The sequence below is a fragment of the Onychomys torridus genome, chromosome 5, assembly GCF_903995425.1.
Source record: "Onychomys torridus chromosome 5, mOncTor1.1, whole genome shotgun sequence".
Taxonomy (NCBI): domain Eukaryota; kingdom Metazoa; phylum Chordata; class Mammalia; order Rodentia; family Cricetidae; genus Onychomys; species Onychomys torridus.
The window spans coordinates 18,452,520-18,468,941 of NC_050447.1; the positions used below are offsets into that span (position 1 = coordinate 18,452,520).

Genomic DNA, 16,422 nt, shown 5'->3' on the forward strand with positions numbered 1-16,422 from the left:
TGTTTGTTTTTTGTTCGGTTAGTGAGATGGATACCTTTGCCATAGTTAGCGTTGACAGGGAGCCTCACTTGAGGCATCCTCTCTGTTGGATTGGCCTATAGGCCATCTCTAAGCAGGTGGGGGTGCGGGGTCGCGGGGCGGGGAAAGGCTGTATTAGAAATAGCTGAGCAAGTAAGGGGGAGCTAGCCAGTAAGCAGCGTCCTGAGTTAGCCTCCCTCCATGATGGACTGTAAAGTCTCAGATGAAAGAAGCCTTTTCCTCTCCGAGTTGGTTTCAGTGTTCATCTCAGAAACAGAGCAACTAGAACAAGCTGCTGAACTATTATCGACCTCTAGGTGAGGAGGAAGTGTTTGGATGAAGAGCTTGGATACTAAAGCTTCTCTATTTATTTCTTGGTCATTTTCTCTTCAAATGAGCCTTCTGAATGGTCTCCCTGTTGAGAGATTCTTAAAACCGGAGGGCGTGTTCAATCGCCCCTAGATGAAGCACGGCTTGGTTTGCTCTTTCTTCCTCCACGCCTTTTGGTCCCCCTGAGATCCCGGCCGACACTACATTTCCCAGAAGGCTGTGCTCAGACTTACGGGTGCCCGCATGGGGCCCAGGGGCTCTAGGGGCGGCACAGTCGTGTTGTAAGCTGCTGACGGGCGGGCGCTTCGCGGTTTGAATAGCTGCCGGCCCCGGCCCTCAGCGCGTCTGAAGAGCCGCGGCCTCGGGGTGCGCCATGCCTTCTGGAGGCAACCAGTCGCCACCGCCTCCTCCTCCCGCCGCAGCCAGCTCGGAGGAGGAGGAGGAGGATGGCGACGCCGCTGACGGCGCACAGCCCGCGGGGTCCCCGGGCTCTCAGATCCAGCAGCGGTTCGAGGAGCTGTGCAGTCGCCTCAACATGGACGAGGCGGCGCGCGCCGAGGCCTGGGGCAGCTACCGCAGCATGAGTGAGAGCTACACGCTGGAGGTGCGCACGCAGACCATCCGGGGCGGTCGGGGGACTCGGTGTGGCTCTGGGGTCGCTTGGTCCTGTGCACCGCACCACTGCCCCTGCCCGGACTTTGCAGCCGTCAGAGGAGACGAGTTAAGTTTCGGGCTTGCTTACGAGAACGGCTTACGATTTGTCACCCCCCACACCCCCACACCCCCACACCCCACACCCCCACACCTCCACTCCCACCCCCGGCGGTTGAAAACCGGAGTAGACACGCAGCGTTTGTTGCTGAGCTCGGGCACTCTTTTTGGCTGTCACCCAGCTTTAGGTTTGTTGTGTCCCGTTCTTGGGACGGGGCTTGAGGTTGACAAAAATGGCCATTCGGGCCAGTGCCTGTCAACTCTGCAGGCACCTCCCCTGCATGGGCCAATAGGAAGTGACACGGAAGTCCGGATTGTTTATCAGCTGCTTGTGCTTATGGCCCTTTAATTTTATATATATAGCTTATGAAAGGAGCAGGGTAAAGAGGCCCACGACTGGAAGTCAGTTAAGCAAGGTGTTATTTAACCATAATATGGTGATTATGCCTGTGTCGTTCTGCTGAGTCGGTGTATTTTGATACATATGTTTTTAAATCAGTTCACACATCGAATTCCCCCCTTTCCATTGATAACAACGAAATGCGGCGGCTTCAGACCTTAACCATCTGAGTGACTCTGGACAAGTTTTTAAGCACTATTTTCTTTTTCAGGGAAACGATCTTCATTGGTTAGCATGTGCCTTATATGTGGCTTGCAGAAAATCTGTTCCTACTGTAAGCAAAGGGACTGTTGAAGGAAACTATGTGTCTTTAACTAGAATCCTTCGGTGTTCAGAGCAGAGGTAACTATATTAGAGCTTGAAAAGTAGAATGTAGCTAAAATGAAAAAAAAAAAACTTACAAATCAGACTGATAATGAAAATTCTCTTTGTTTACTATTTTCTGAGCATCTAACAGGTAGATAGCTGCATTCAGAAACTGAGTCAAGGTTTTCCTTTACCATTTCAGAGTCAGGATCATGTTTTACTAACTTGAATATATTTGCATTTTAATGCATTAAAGGTTATGACTCATTGTATAATGTTAATATAAATTTAAATATAAATATTGAGCTTTTGAAGATACTATGTATCAAAAAGGTAAATGAAATATCGATTATGTGGCATTATACTTAGATACATATGTATGAAACTTGTGTTTTAATGTACATTTTGTGTAGAATTGAAGCTGCACGTTCTCTGACCCTAAAGAAATTCCTACATACATACTAATATATTTATTGCACCATTTAAAAACTCATGGTTTTTATATGTGCATGAGTGTTTGTCTGCATGTATGTATGTGTACCACATGTGTTCCTGGTGTCTGTGGAGGCCAGAAGAAAGCATGGGATTCCCTGCAATTGGAGTGACAGGTGGTTGTGAGTAGCCATATGGGTGCTGGAACAGACCTGGGTCCTTTGCAAGAGCAACAAGTGCTCTTAACAACAAACACCTCTCCAGCCCTACACCATTTTTTTTAAAAGAAAATTATTAGTAACCTGAATTTCTCTTGCTGAGTGAATGCAGAAAATTATTGTATGTTCATAGGAAGGATGGTTTTAGTGATCAAATGAGTTAGTAATTAAATTAATGAATCTCAATTTTCATTTAATGTTTCTAAGTTGCAGAATGCTTCTTATAATATGATACATTTTACATAAAATATAAAAGCAGACAAAAGATACTACTTATTTTTTATGAATATATGTATGGAAAATTAACTTCACAATGGGGATTAAAATAGAGGGAGTGAAGAATGAGATTAGGAAGATGTATAAATTGAAATTTTGACTGTTTCTATGCTAACTTTAGTGTCTTGTTTTTAAAAATTTTTAAGGTTCATTTTATTTTATGTGTAGAAGTATTTTGCCTGTATGCATGTACGTGCACAATGTGCATGTTTAGCGCCCAAGGAGGTCAGAAGAGGACATCAGATCTTCTTAGACTCTAGTGAAAGATGATCATAAGCTACTTGTGGGTGCTGGGCATTGAACTGAGATCCTCTACAAGAAGAGCAAATATTCTAACTGCTGAGCCATATCTCCAGCACCATAGTTTTAGCATTTAAAAGGTCTGAGCCAGGGCCAGTGAGATGATGCCAAGAGTAAAAACTCCTGCCACGCCCAGCAGAAGAATGTTAAGTGGTAAGGTGGACAGTGGTTGAGGAAGCCATGCAGCATCAATGTCTGGCTTCCTGTGCGTGTCCCCACATGGCCTACGTTAATGTGTACACATACACACAAAGAACCCAAACCTATCATAGTCTGAACAAAGTAGATTAGGAGGGTGAGAGTAATAAGACAAATGTTGGGAGGCAGAGCTAGTCAAAGGCACACATTTGAGTTACGGCATTGTCAATTTGATGAAGTGATTTTGGTTTACTGTTGTATTGGCATAACATCACCTTTGTGTTATTAAAGTACCTCTTTTTGTTTTTAATATCAGCTTAATTGAATTTTTTAACAAGATGAAGAAGTGGGAAGACATGGCAAATCTACCCCCACAATTCAGAGAACGTACTGAAAGATTAGAAAGAAACTTCACTGTTTCTGCTGTGATTTTTAAGAAATATGAACCCATTTTTCAAGACATTTTTAAGTATCCCCAAGAAGAACAACCTCGCCAGCAAAGAGGACGAAAGCAGAGGTATGCTTCTGTGTGTGTTTGGGAACAGCCTTTCTCTGGAGTACAGGTCAACACTCATTAAAAGAAACGAGTTCAGAAATTACTTTTTCCTAAGAAGCTGGGTTTTTTTGTTTGTTTTGAGATAGGGTCTCACTATGTAGCCTTGAGGGGCATGCAATTCACTCTGTAGACCAGGCTGGCCTCCAGCTCATAGAGATCTGCCCGAGTCTGCCTCTCAGTCCTGGGATTAAAGACATATGCTACCACGCCTGGTTTAAAGCGTTTTTTGTGTGTTTTGTTTTGTTAAATGATAATTTGTTGTTGTTCTTTGCTGTATGTTAGAAGTTGTCTGGCTTCTTTTATAATGCAAAATGTTTGGGTTTTATGATGATATAAATTTTCCCTTTTTATCTAAGCAACCAAGAATACAGATTGACAAATCAGATCTTTCTCCAGGTGTCTTCTTGGGTATAGGTCAGATGCTGTTATTTTCTGTTTCTATTATTTGACCTTTCTGTCAAACTGAAGAATAGTCCCTGAAAATAGCCAATCAACATCAGAGAAATTAGGTCCAGTGAGATTAAGGGAATTCAACTACTGTGAACTTGTTTTCTGGTCAAGGTCTACAAAACCAGCTTTCTCTGGTTTAGTGTTTTCTGTCTTTACAACTATGGGCAATTACAAGATAAAAACTGTCCTTTAACATCCGAGTTCATTTAAAACAGAGAGGGAATTTTTGCTTTTAAAGTATGTCAAGAAATTTCCTCTTAAAATAGTATTCATAAGAAATGTACAAGAGGGCCAGGTATGGTGGTGCATGCCTTTAGTCCTAACACTTGGGAGGCAGAGGGAGGCACAGACAGATCTTTGAGTTTGAGGCCACACTGGTCTACAAAGTGAGTTCAAGGACAGCCAGGGCTACACAGAGAAACCCTGTGTCGAAAAACAACAACAACAACAACAACAAAAATAAATAAATAAATAAATAAAAAACGAAAACAAAACAAGAAAAAAATGTAAAAGAGGCTAGGTATAATTACACACAACTGTAATTCCAGCCTTAAGGAGGCCTAGGCAGGAGGATCATCTGGACTGTATAAGAGAGATCCTGTCTCAGAAAGCCAAAAAGAAACAAAACAAAATTAAAAGCCCCTAAAACAGGGAAGGAATATCATTGTGTAGACAGGCTAGCTTTCAACTTACTAGGTAGCCCAGGGTGGCTTTAAGCTTGTTCTGTCCTATCTCAGTCTCCTGAGTGGAGGTCTCCTTGGCACCACAGTCCCCAGCCTTGTGGGATGTGTTCTGAACTCTGGATACAAGCTTTCTTTGAGTCTTAGTAAGGCTACCATGATCATTTATAGAAAAATACAAAATAGCTGTTTTTTTCTTTAGAGTGTCTAAAAATAACTTCAAATCATACTTGTTTGGTGTGTGTGTGTGTGTGTGTGTGTGTATCACCCGGTTCTAATTAAGAGGCTTGTAATATTTCTTCAAGAATTTTACATTTATGGGGGCTGGAGAGATGGCTCTGTGGTTAAGAGTGCTGACTGCTCTTCCAGAGGACCCAGGTTCAATTCCTGGGACCTACATGACAGCTCACAACTGTGTGTAACTCCAGTTCCAGGGATCACACAGACACACATGCAGGCAAAACAGCAAAGCACACAAAAATAAATAATTTATTAAAAAAAGAATTTTACATTTATACTATTCTGTACTTGCAGTGAGTGCTGGAAACTGAATCCAAGGTTTCATGCCTGCTAGACACATTCTCTAAGACTCATGTATAGCCTCACTTTTATATTTTTTCGGTTGTTTTTGCTTCTTTGAGATAGGGTCTTCTATGTAGTCCAGGCTGGTGTCTGACTTGCTATTCTGTATCAGCCTTCCAAGTGCCGAGATTACAGGAATGCCCTGCCACACCCAGCTTACTCTATCGGCTCTTGGCATTTGCAAGCACTTTCTGCTAGCAGTCACACAAGTGATGTATGGCACTTACCTGTGTGTGTGTTATGAGGCGAGCACTCTTCTCAGATGTGAACATGTAATATGACAACCTTATGGGTCTTCGACTTGTTAGGTATGGGAAAATAAACTCTTAAAGGGCAATCCGTGCCCCTGCTGAGTGGGCTGACTTACTGCAGAATCCATACACTTTACCATGTTTGTACCGCTTCTTGAGGATGACTGATGCACAACTGTGATAGGAAAGCTTGCCACTGTGTATTAAACACAACAAGAAATACTTGTTTAGATGTCATGCAGGGGATGGGGACCTAGCAGAACCCATGGTCTCTCTTCTGAGGGCCGACAGTAAAGCGAGAGAGAGGGAGTGACATGCTTGCCGTGGGATGCAATGGATACAGAAAAGTGGGGTTTCTGAGCAAAAGTAAATCTAGATGAGCCAGTTTGATGGCATTCTGTGGAGTAAGTAGAAATGAGTAGGATTTGGGCAGATGACTTTGGGGATCGAGGTGGGGCCTTCAGTACAGAGGAAATAGTAATGGGCGTAGAAGGAGGGAAGCAAGAGAGAATTGGGAAGCAGAGGTTAGTCAAGGTATTCCCAGAGTCCTAATGTTACAGAGCTAAAGTTTAAAGTATTGTATGTACTACAAGCAAAAACCCTAAATTTTATATTTGAGGTCAAAGTCATAAGTAGTTTATCGTGTACTATGGCAGAAAGACCATCTTTTTTTTTTTGAGACAGGATGTCACTTGCCCAGGTATCCTTGAACATGTTAAACATCCAAGTACGACCGTGAACTTCAGATTCTTCTGCTTGCCCCACTTGAGTGCTGCAAGAATCTGCTTTTAGAATCACACCTCTCACTATTCACTCTGACTGTGGCCTAGTAGATCAAGTCCAGCATTACTCCTAAATACAGGAACTTTGATGATTGAAGAACAAAGGCCAAGAGAAACAAGTGCCTGCTCATGTCAGCACCAGAACTAAACCAAGTTTCCTGCTCTTCTTGATCCTTATTAAAATAGGTTCTGCAAAGCTGGGCATGATGACTCTAGCACTTGGCAGAGTCAGGTGTTTAAGGTCAGCCTGGGTTATGGAGAGCCTGTCTCAGAAAACAAAAACTAAACAAAAGTTGAGGTTCTTGTGATGTGACACCATAGAAGTCTGGTATAAGCATTGGCAGAGATGTTGGCAGGAAAGCCAAGCCAACACAGGTCCAAAACTCCCATTAGCAGACAGCTTGGTCAAATAGAACAGGTCTCTTAATAGATGGAGTAAGGCCTAAGTGTAGGGATAGAATGCCTTCAAAGTGACCTTTTGTGGTTGTCCATAGATAGTGTGGAGTATCTAATGGAGAGGCTATAGTTGCCTGCCACCTGGAAGCAGGATTAGTTGTACTGTCATCACAAGAATGGCTGATTTTCTTTTTGTTATGTATCTTGACCCCCAAAACTTAGAAAGCTTTCCCCTCCTCTGAGCTGCCTTTTCTGCCTCCCAGCTGTTTGCTCTCAGGGTTTGGTTGAGGTGTCATCTGGTTTCACTCCTCCCCTGTGGGCTTCTTTCACACCTGATTTGAGTCATTTGGGATGTCTCTTTGTAATTCTTGTATTTACCTTGTGACTTTGTTTTCCCCCCTCCAGGCGACAGCCCTGTACCACGTCTGAAATTTTCCACTTCTGTTGGGTGCTTTTTATATATGCAAGAGGTAAGAGAAGAGTAATATTTGGATAGGAATTAGCTAACCTACATTTTAGGTGCTGATTTTATCAGCTGTATTATATATCAGGAAGAAAGCCTCACTTTTCATAAGAGAATCTTTAGACTATCTTTACAGTATCCACATTTCCTGAAATTAAATGACATGCCCTTTCATTTTATTCTTGTTCTACATCTCTTTGATGCGGAGCTGTCCTTTTGAATTGTGAGTGGAACCACCCCACTCTGTGTCAGCTTGGGTCTAGGGCTCTGCTCTTCCTAAGACCTGTCTGATTCACTGAGTAGAAGTCCTCAGAGTAGTTCTGATGACTTCCCACAGGTAACATGTGTCTAAACTTAACCAGATACTTAGACTCTTTTCCTCTCCTCTCTTCATTCCATTACTCTATTCAAGGTTTGCATGCACTGACGTACATCTCTATTGGTATGCTCTATATAGGGATAATTCTTAACAGTCTAAGGAGAAGGTACAGTTATATTCATTAGCTTTTTGTCTATAGACTGTGGCATATGGCTGCCACTAAGATAGTTCAATAAGTTGCAAATTGTCAGAACTGGAAGGAACTTCATGCATACCATAATCCCATCTTTATATATTCAGGATGCATACTAAGACCTGAAGCCAAAGATAGTTCCAACCCCTGTATACTATGATTCTTGCTATACATACTTACATAAAGTGTAATTTACATATTAGGCACAATAAGGGATAAATGACATTAGTTATAATAAGAACAGAGCTGGGGTTGGGGGTTTAGCTCAGTGGTAGAACACTTGCCTAGCAAGCGCAAGGCCCTGGGTTCGATCCTCAGCTCTACAAAAAAAAAAAAAAAAAAAGAACAGAGCCATTATGTTGGTATAGTAGAGGTTATATAAATGTCTCTACCAATTGTACTTTAAATCTTAGCAGCATCAGCATATGATTCTTTTAAGGATTTACTTTTGTTATATATGTATGGATATTTTGCCTGCATGTTATGTCTGTGCATCATGTGCATGCAGTACTAAAGGTCAGAAGGGGGCACTGGATATCCTGAACTTGGAGATAGAGATGGTTGTGAGCCTCCATGTGGGTGCTGGGAGCCAAACCCTGAGGCATTTGGAAAAGCAGCCAGTGCTCTTAACCACTGAGCAATCTCTCTAGCCCTTGTAAAAACTTATTTTTTTTTTTTTATTTGAATTAAGGACACTCATCTTTTCACTTAATGGAAACACTTCCACTGTTTGGCTTTTCTTTGGCGAGTGCTGCATTGCTTTGGGGTCATTGTTAAGTAAATACAGATTACTTGAATACAATCGCTATTCTATGGAGACAGTGGAGCAGATAACCATGAAAGCAAAAGGCTAAGGATACACAGCATATTCAGCCTGGATATGCAGAACACAAGGGTGATTCATGTCCCAGGTGGCGCAGAGCTGCTGGGCAGAGCAAAAAAAATGCAATTTTAAACTTAGGTTTTATTTGTTTGAGGCTTGCTATGCAGGCCAGACTGACCTGGAACCTGTGACCCTCCTGCTTTGACCTCCCTAGTCTTAGATTGCAGATGTCCCTGCCTATCTGAGAATTATTTCTTAAATTTTCCATTTGATATTTTTGGTCTGTAGATCGAAGGTAACTGAAATTATAAAAATAAAACCATGGGTAAAGGAAAATTACTGTGTAAGAGATTCCCTTTATCAGATCAACTGTGTCAACTCAATAATGCTAGGATTTGAATCCGGATCTCTTGTCTCTGGGTTTGATGCTAAACCTGAAGGTGTCTCCAGGTGTGATGTGATTGCAGCTGGTCCTCTCTAGCTCAGGAGTCCTCCATCCTCATCTTAGCTGTGTGCCCTAGCTGAAGGGGGAGTCTTTGTGAGCTTCTTAGTTGTGCTTTCCATAACAACAGTGCTGGCAGCATTCTTTAGTGCAGTCAGAAGTGATAGATGTGGCCCGGGGGTGGGGTGCTTGCTTAGTGTGCACAAGACCCCGAATTTGATTCTAAGCACCACAAATATAAAACAAAATGAAATAGATGTGACATAAATCAATGATATAAAATAAAAGCTTAGGCATACATAAACTTCCTGTGAAGGCTCCCACATTAGCTTGTGTGACTGGTATTACATAGGATAGTAATCTTATGATTGTTTTGGATAGCTGTGTGACTTCTAGGATTTTGATCTATTTTGTGTGCCTAGAAGCGAATGTATTTGCTAGTGTATAGACTATTAAAATAATGGCAGAGTCTCACTTAGGCAGGAGACGCCACACTTAGCTTTGTTTTTTGAGATGGGAGTCTGTCTGTCTCTGTTGCCCAGGCTGAGTTAAAACTTCCAAGTATTGAGTTGAGGTGCACAACACAGCTCAGTTCTTATGGGTAGCTTAGTTGCTTTCATTCTGTACTTGGTTTATTTGTGGGGAAGATAGACTGTGCCTGCAGCATGCGGACATTTTAGATCATCTCATTCCCAATAATAAGCTAATTATTTGTATATTTGTTGATTTGGTATGGCAACTGTCACATGAAGGGCTTTTTGAGCGGAAGACCACTTCCTGTTTTCATAAAATCACATTCTTGAACAAGTAAGCCAGATCTACAGGTCAAGTCTTTCCATTTTTCTGTTATCTCTTACTTAAACAATAAAATAGCCTGTAAAGGAAGGTCCATTTGTGAGGTCAGGGTTTGGGACTGTGCTGGAATTTCAATTAGAGTGCACTCTTTAGAAGCGACTCAGCCTTTGTGGGGGACTTACAGCGCTGCCACTTTCTCCCCCTGCTGCAAGTGCACCCAGGGCAAGTTCAGACCTGCTGCTGCTGCTGCTGGCTTTGTAGCTTATAACCAGTAGGTGTGGCTTCCTGTTTTATGTACAAGAATAGGAGCAGGTTTTTAATATTTGACCTTTTATAGTAGAGGCAAGCAACTTAGCTGGCTGCTATCATTGCAGAATTTAGTCTCTTAGTAACCATTTGCCTTTCTGGCAGCAGCAGGCCTTTTACTTATTTATTTTTTTGCTTTAACTTATCCCTCAAAGAAAAAGCATCATATATCCTGAGACCTAAGGTAGGCAGTAACTTTCTTTGGAAGGAAGCAAAGGGGGAAAGTCTAAGGCAGACCCAAATGAGACAAAACCAAGTGTGTGTGATACATGCATTCAGGTAGGCACTATGCGCAAAAGTGTGGTGTGTGCCTATGAGTCTGCACTCTGTAAAAGTGTGGTGCGTGCCTTTGGGTCGGCACTGTGTGTGTGAAAATGCAGAGGTGTAACAACAGCTCTTCAGACATACTCACTAGCAGTTTCATTGGAGTTGTACAGTGCTCTCTTAACCCAGCACTGCACATTTGTAGGCCTGGGCTTGTGTTTTGTTGTTGTTGTTGTTGTTGTTTTTTGCTACAAGCATTGGCAGTTATCCTTGGGATAGTAGCTTTTGAATTCAAATGTCTATATTTGTGTTCTGTTGAATTAATGTGTATGAACTTTTATTACTATATAGAAAAGTATTTTAAATTGTTACCATTAGGGCTCTAAAGAAAGGCTCTCTTCTTTTTAGAGTACATATATAAGAAAAATCATATATGAATCATTTTCTGGTGGTTTACCTCTAAATATTTCTAGTAATTTTTACTTGCAGAAAAACTTTTTTTATGTGAAATAATTTATTACTGTTTAAGAGAGTTGGTAAATTTTTTGTGTGTTCAGAATTCCAAAGACTAGAACAGTAATAAAGTTTTAGTTACTAGCTACTTAATAGATGCCTATTAAATGTATACTGAACTTAAGTAAAGTTTTAATTTTCATTAAATTCTTAGACATACATTAAAATATCAGTCCTAAAAATATAAATTTGCCAAAACACTTTATCACTCTTGAACCTACATGGTACGATGGTATATGATGTCATTAGAATGAGAGGAAGCTGTTCTTTAAAATCTTGTAAAGTGGATGCTGAGGTAACACTATGACTTTATGTGACCCCATAGGCAACTTCCCCATGATTAGTGATGACCTGGTGAACTCCTACCATCTCCTGCTCTGTGCATTAGATCTAGTGTATGGAAATGCCCTGCAATGTTCTAATCGTAAAGAACTTGTGAACCCTAATTTCAAAGGTAAGTTTCTATGTGAAACATTTTTGACAGCCCATGCTTCTATAAGATTTTAGTCTTGGGAATTGCATCCCCAAATCCAGGTTTGCTAGCATCAGAGAATGTGGGTATGGGAATGTTTCCACCATCAGAGCCATACAGAGTACATACACTGAAGAGTCAGCGTATCTCCGGTTTTTTTAAAGTTTTATTTTATGTGTATGAGTTTTGTCTGCATGCGTGTTTGTGTACCACATGCATGCCTGATGCTCTCAGAGGCCAGAGGAGAGTGCTAAATCCTATGGAACTGGACTTAGGATGGCTGTAAACCATGGGCGCTGGGAGTTGAACCCGGGTCCTCCGGAAGAGTAGCCAGTGCAGTTAACTGCTGAACCATCTCTCCAGTCCCTAAGTTACCCCTCTTTTTAAAACAAAAGATAGTATCACCAGTAAAATGTAATTTAGTATTAAATGAGAACTTTAGACGTTTTTGAAAAATATATTTCAAAAGTGAAGAACTTAGAAACTCAGAGTATCAGAGATAACTCTCAGTCATGGTGGTATTTTCACTGTTAGCAAGTTTTGTGTACTCCAGGTAGCAAAAAAGAGTTTACTGAGAGCACATCATTTCAGTTCTTTGCTACAGGGAAACAGAACTCTGAGCAACAAGCATGAGAATCACACTCGTTTTGGCAATGCATATTCTAGACTTTAAGTGATGTCATTTCTATGAGCCGTACATGTCAGTACTCAGGGTGTGCAGTCTAACCCGTACTGCTGATTCTGTTTGAAGACCACCATGAAAAAATTCGGATTGTCATTTGGGGCATGGTTTCAATTAGAATTTCAACTTCCCTATCAGGGTTGATTTCAAAATTAGTGGAGTTAGTTACTACCATTACCTGCCGCTCAAAAGATTTGAGACATAGGGCTAGAGTTCCCTGACAGACTGCTTGCCTAGCCCTGAGTTTGATCTTCAGTACTGTAGAACAGACAAAAAAGTAGAAAAACAAAACCAAAATCAAATTCTAGATTCCATTTGAGAGTCTTTTGATTATGTATGTCCATCTAATAAATGGTGCAGATGTTCCAAAAGGCTGCACTCCAAACCTTCTGGTCAAGCGTTTTGGACAAGGACCACTTGACCTCTACCCTTTCTGTCCTCCTTTCTCTCTTCATGTCATTTTACTCTTCCCTTTAGTTTACTGGGAACCGAACCAGGACGCCCTAGTCCCTTGATACATCTGTGCTTCCATGTGGTATTTTTTAAAAATATATTTATTTATTAAAATTTTTTCCATTTTACATACCAACCCCAGTTCCCCCTCCCTCCCCTTCTCCCACCTCCTCACCTCCCTCCCACTCTACCCCCACACACTCCTCAGAGTGGGTAAGGCCTCCCTTGGTAGTCAACAAAGTCTGGCATACCAAGTTGAAGGAGAGCCTAGCCCCTCCCCATTGTATCAAGGCTGAGCAAGGTATCCTACCACATGTGGTATTTTTTATGGTGTTCTACTGGTTTTACCTCCTTTAATTTTCTTTGAAAATGTTGTGTTCTTATGAAAGTACATTATAAATTAGTATAAAGACATCTGATATGATCTTTGAGTGGGTGATCTTTGAGCTGCGTGATTAAAAAATTGTTACTTTTTAGTTGGGGGAGGGAAGGATGCATGTACATGCCACAGAACATGTGAGTACACATGCCACAGTACACATGTATAGGTAAGAGGCCAACTTGAGGGAATCAATTGTCATAGAGACCAAACTCAGGGTATCAGGCTTGGACACAGAGCTTTACCTGATGTGTGTGCCATCTCATCAGCCTGAACTGGGTGGTTAAAAAAATAATAATAATAATGCATTCTTAATGTTAATTATTAATATATTAACAATATTATATTAGAATGATCTGTTATTGTTAATTTGTTTGGGTTTTTTTGAGACAAGGTCTCTGAAGCTCTGGCTGTTGTGGAACTGACTCTCTGTGTAGACCAGGCTGGCCTCAAACTCACAGCGATCCACCTGCTTCTGCTTCCTTAGTGCTAGGATCAAAGGCATGTGCCACCACACTGGCAGAACTGTGTAATTTTTTAAGTGATGTTTTTGTTTCTTTCATTTGAATGTAAGGCTTATTTGCTGAGTACAATTCTTATTTTTTCAGATATTCCTGCAACAGCTTTTTTAAAGTTTTCTAGCAATCTTTAGTCACATAACAAACCTTTTGAGTAGTTATATACTTTATCTTCATCTCCGTTTTCAAAAGTACTGAGCTGAGCAATGTGGCGCACACTTCTAATCCCAGCACTTGAGAGGCAGAGGCAGGAGATCTGAGTTCGAGGCCAGTCTGGTCTACAGAGTGAGGTCCAGGATGCCCAGGACTGTTACATAGAAAAACCCTGTCTCAAAAAACAAACAAAACAAGTACTTAATTTATAATGTATGTAGTCATTTCTTTATGTGAGACAGGATGTTATAGCTCAGGCTGTCCTTCCAATTCCCGACAGTCCAGAGCGGTGGATTATAGGTGTGAGGCAATGTGTCTGGGCTAAAGTGTCCTTTTTTGCTTGTACTGAGGATGCCACATATTCAGATTTTCTGTCAGTTTTGAGGTATATATAAATTAGTTACGCATGTCAGTCGTATCATGACCAGACTCACTACTAGTTAGCTATGTCTCAGCTGATTGGTGCTGACTGGTGTCTGTTTTGTGGTTTCATACGTCACAGGCCTGTCAGAGGATTGTCACCCTAAGGACTCTAAGCCTTCCTCTGACCCACCTTGTGTCATTGACAAGCTCTGTTCCTTACATGATGGCCTAGTGCTGGAGGCAAAGGGGATAAAGGAGCATTTCTGGAAGCCCTATATCAGGAAACTTTTTGAAAAAAAGGTTGGTAAACAATGACATAAGAATGCTCTCTGGAAAAAGACTTGGCTGCATGTAATATAAGAACCCCTCTTTTCATCATAGCTCCTCAAGGGGAAGGAAGAGAATCTTACTGGCTTCCTGGAGCCCGGCAACTTTGGGGAGAGTTTGTGAGTACTGTGGTGCCGACTGCTGTGATACTAAGTTATCTGTGAGGAGACCTCAGTGCTCAGCCTTTGGACTGTTTATACAATGCTTTATGGTAGAACTCAGAAAACACAACACTTCTGGAAACTTCTACTATAAGTTCATGTCTTTAAGCCCAACGAAACTTGTTTTTGTTCTGTTTAAAGTTTTATTAGTCAAGATTTTAGATTATAAACTTTGAAATTAAATGTTTTTGTACTGGGTATGATGGCACTCGCCTTTAATCCCAGCATTCAGGAGGCAGAGGTAGGTAGATCAAAATTCAAGGCTAACTTGGTCCACACAGCTAGTTCTAGGACAGCCAAAGCCACACATAAAAACCCTGTCTCAAAAAACTAAAACAAAACAAAACAAAAAAAGAGAGAGAGAGAGAGGAAAAAGAAATGCTTTTGTACCTAACCATCAGGTACACGACTGACATCCCAGGACTGAAAGAAAAAGTTAAGAAAAAGGAACAGAAGACAGGTTTTTGGAACTATAGAGGTGACAAAATGTGGCAGTACCAGGTCTTCAGAGGTGCCAAGAACAGCTGAGGAAGTGTTCCTACATGATCATATATACCAATTATATATTGCCCAGGCTTACTGTTTTTATACTCAGTTTAGTATAATTGAGTGTATTGAATGCTTACTATTATTTGTTATTGTTATTATTAGCTTATTGAATGCAGATTGGTTCAGAGTCCCTACCTTGACACACTATTGAAAAACTATGCTCAGTGTGTGCTGGATACACGGAGTAAAGCAAGCTCCATCTTCTCTGCAGTTTTTGTAATGAGCAATTATGCTATTATTGAAATATGACTTTGAGAAACTTACCAGATTTTATAGTAAAAAAATGAAGTAAGTGGTGTGGAACATGAGCTGAAATGGTGGCCCTGTTTCCCCATAGTAAGGCTGTTAATAAGGCTTATGAAGAATACGTGTTAGCCGCTGGGAATCTGGATGAACGGATATTTCTTGGCGAGGATGCTGAGGAGGAAGTTGGGACTCTCCCCCGGTGTCTGAATGCTGCCTCGGGTACAGAGAGAGCTGACCGAACACAGGTGAAAGACATCTTGCAGCAGCATCTTGACAAGGTGAGCCAAGCCAAGTAGAAGAGAGGTGAGCCCTGTGTTATGTCAGAGCATATTTCAAGGTCTTGGGAGAGGGGCGCTGGGACAAGGGGAAGACAGCCTGCTGTCCTCTTTTCATAAGCCTGAGTGTATGTGTGCTTGGAATGCTGGGAAGGGAAAGAAAATTCAAGGTATCTTACTGATTTATTATTATTTATTTTTTGTTTAATACCAGCTTTCAAAGGTTTTAGTTAGGCTTGAGAGGGGAATTGACTGTTAATCTGAACAGATATGTCCTGCTGGCAGTCTTTGCTTCTGGAAAGATGGACTGTGGTATATACTCTGCACAGTGGACACAGAAGGCATTTAGGAAATACTAATTAACCCTGACTGGGGCCTGTGGATCTGTGGTCAGTCTTTAAGAAAATTCTGTTGAACTGAAACCAAAGTTTAGGATGATGAAAACTGGTGACTGTAATTTCCCATTCCCTGTAACTGAGAAGCTTCTGACTTGACACTGGTCTGCTTGTTCTCGTTCGTTCTCTCTCTCTCTCTCTCTCTCTCTCTCTCTCTCTCTGTCTTTCTCTCTCTCTTTTCCTCTCTTCCTCTCTTTCTCTCTTACTCCTTTTTTTTTCTTTTGTTGTTGTTGAGACAGATTTCACAACGCACCCCAGGTTAACCTCAAATTCATAGTGATCATGCCTCAGCTGCCTAGGTGCTGAGATTATAGAAATGATCCACCATTTGTTAATATTCAAATGGTTTCATATACTAGGTTATGTTCCAGACTCTGGGAAATACATCAGTGGACAAAATAGCAACAAACAGCCTGTCCTAAAGAAACTTCCATTTTAGTTGGGGAAGACAGGCAATAGCTAACCGAATAATTGAATGTATAATATGTTGGATGATGCTACCTGA

At 41.3% G+C, this 16,422-nt stretch overlaps 1 protein-coding gene across 1 annotated transcript in view; it reads left to right on the forward strand.

The window, feature by feature from the left end:
* Nucleotides 1-605: 605 nt before the first annotated feature.
* Nucleotides 606-16,422, forward strand: part of Rbl2 (RB transcriptional corepressor like 2) — a 51,164-nt gene continuing 35,347 nt past the window's right edge. The window contains exons 1-8 of the mRNA XM_036187642.1: nucleotides 606-952; nucleotides 1,671-1,801; nucleotides 3,446-3,646; nucleotides 7,232-7,296; nucleotides 11,270-11,398; nucleotides 14,104-14,264; nucleotides 14,346-14,410; nucleotides 15,339-15,525. Coding sequence (XP_036043535.1) covers nucleotides 722-952; nucleotides 1,671-1,801; nucleotides 3,446-3,646; nucleotides 7,232-7,296; nucleotides 11,270-11,398; nucleotides 14,104-14,264; nucleotides 14,346-14,410; nucleotides 15,339-15,525 — 1,170 coding nt within the window. The 5' untranslated portion in view covers nucleotides 606-721. The remainder of the gene's footprint in view (nucleotides 953-1,670; nucleotides 1,802-3,445; nucleotides 3,647-7,231; nucleotides 7,297-11,269; nucleotides 11,399-14,103; nucleotides 14,265-14,345; nucleotides 14,411-15,338; nucleotides 15,526-16,422) is intronic.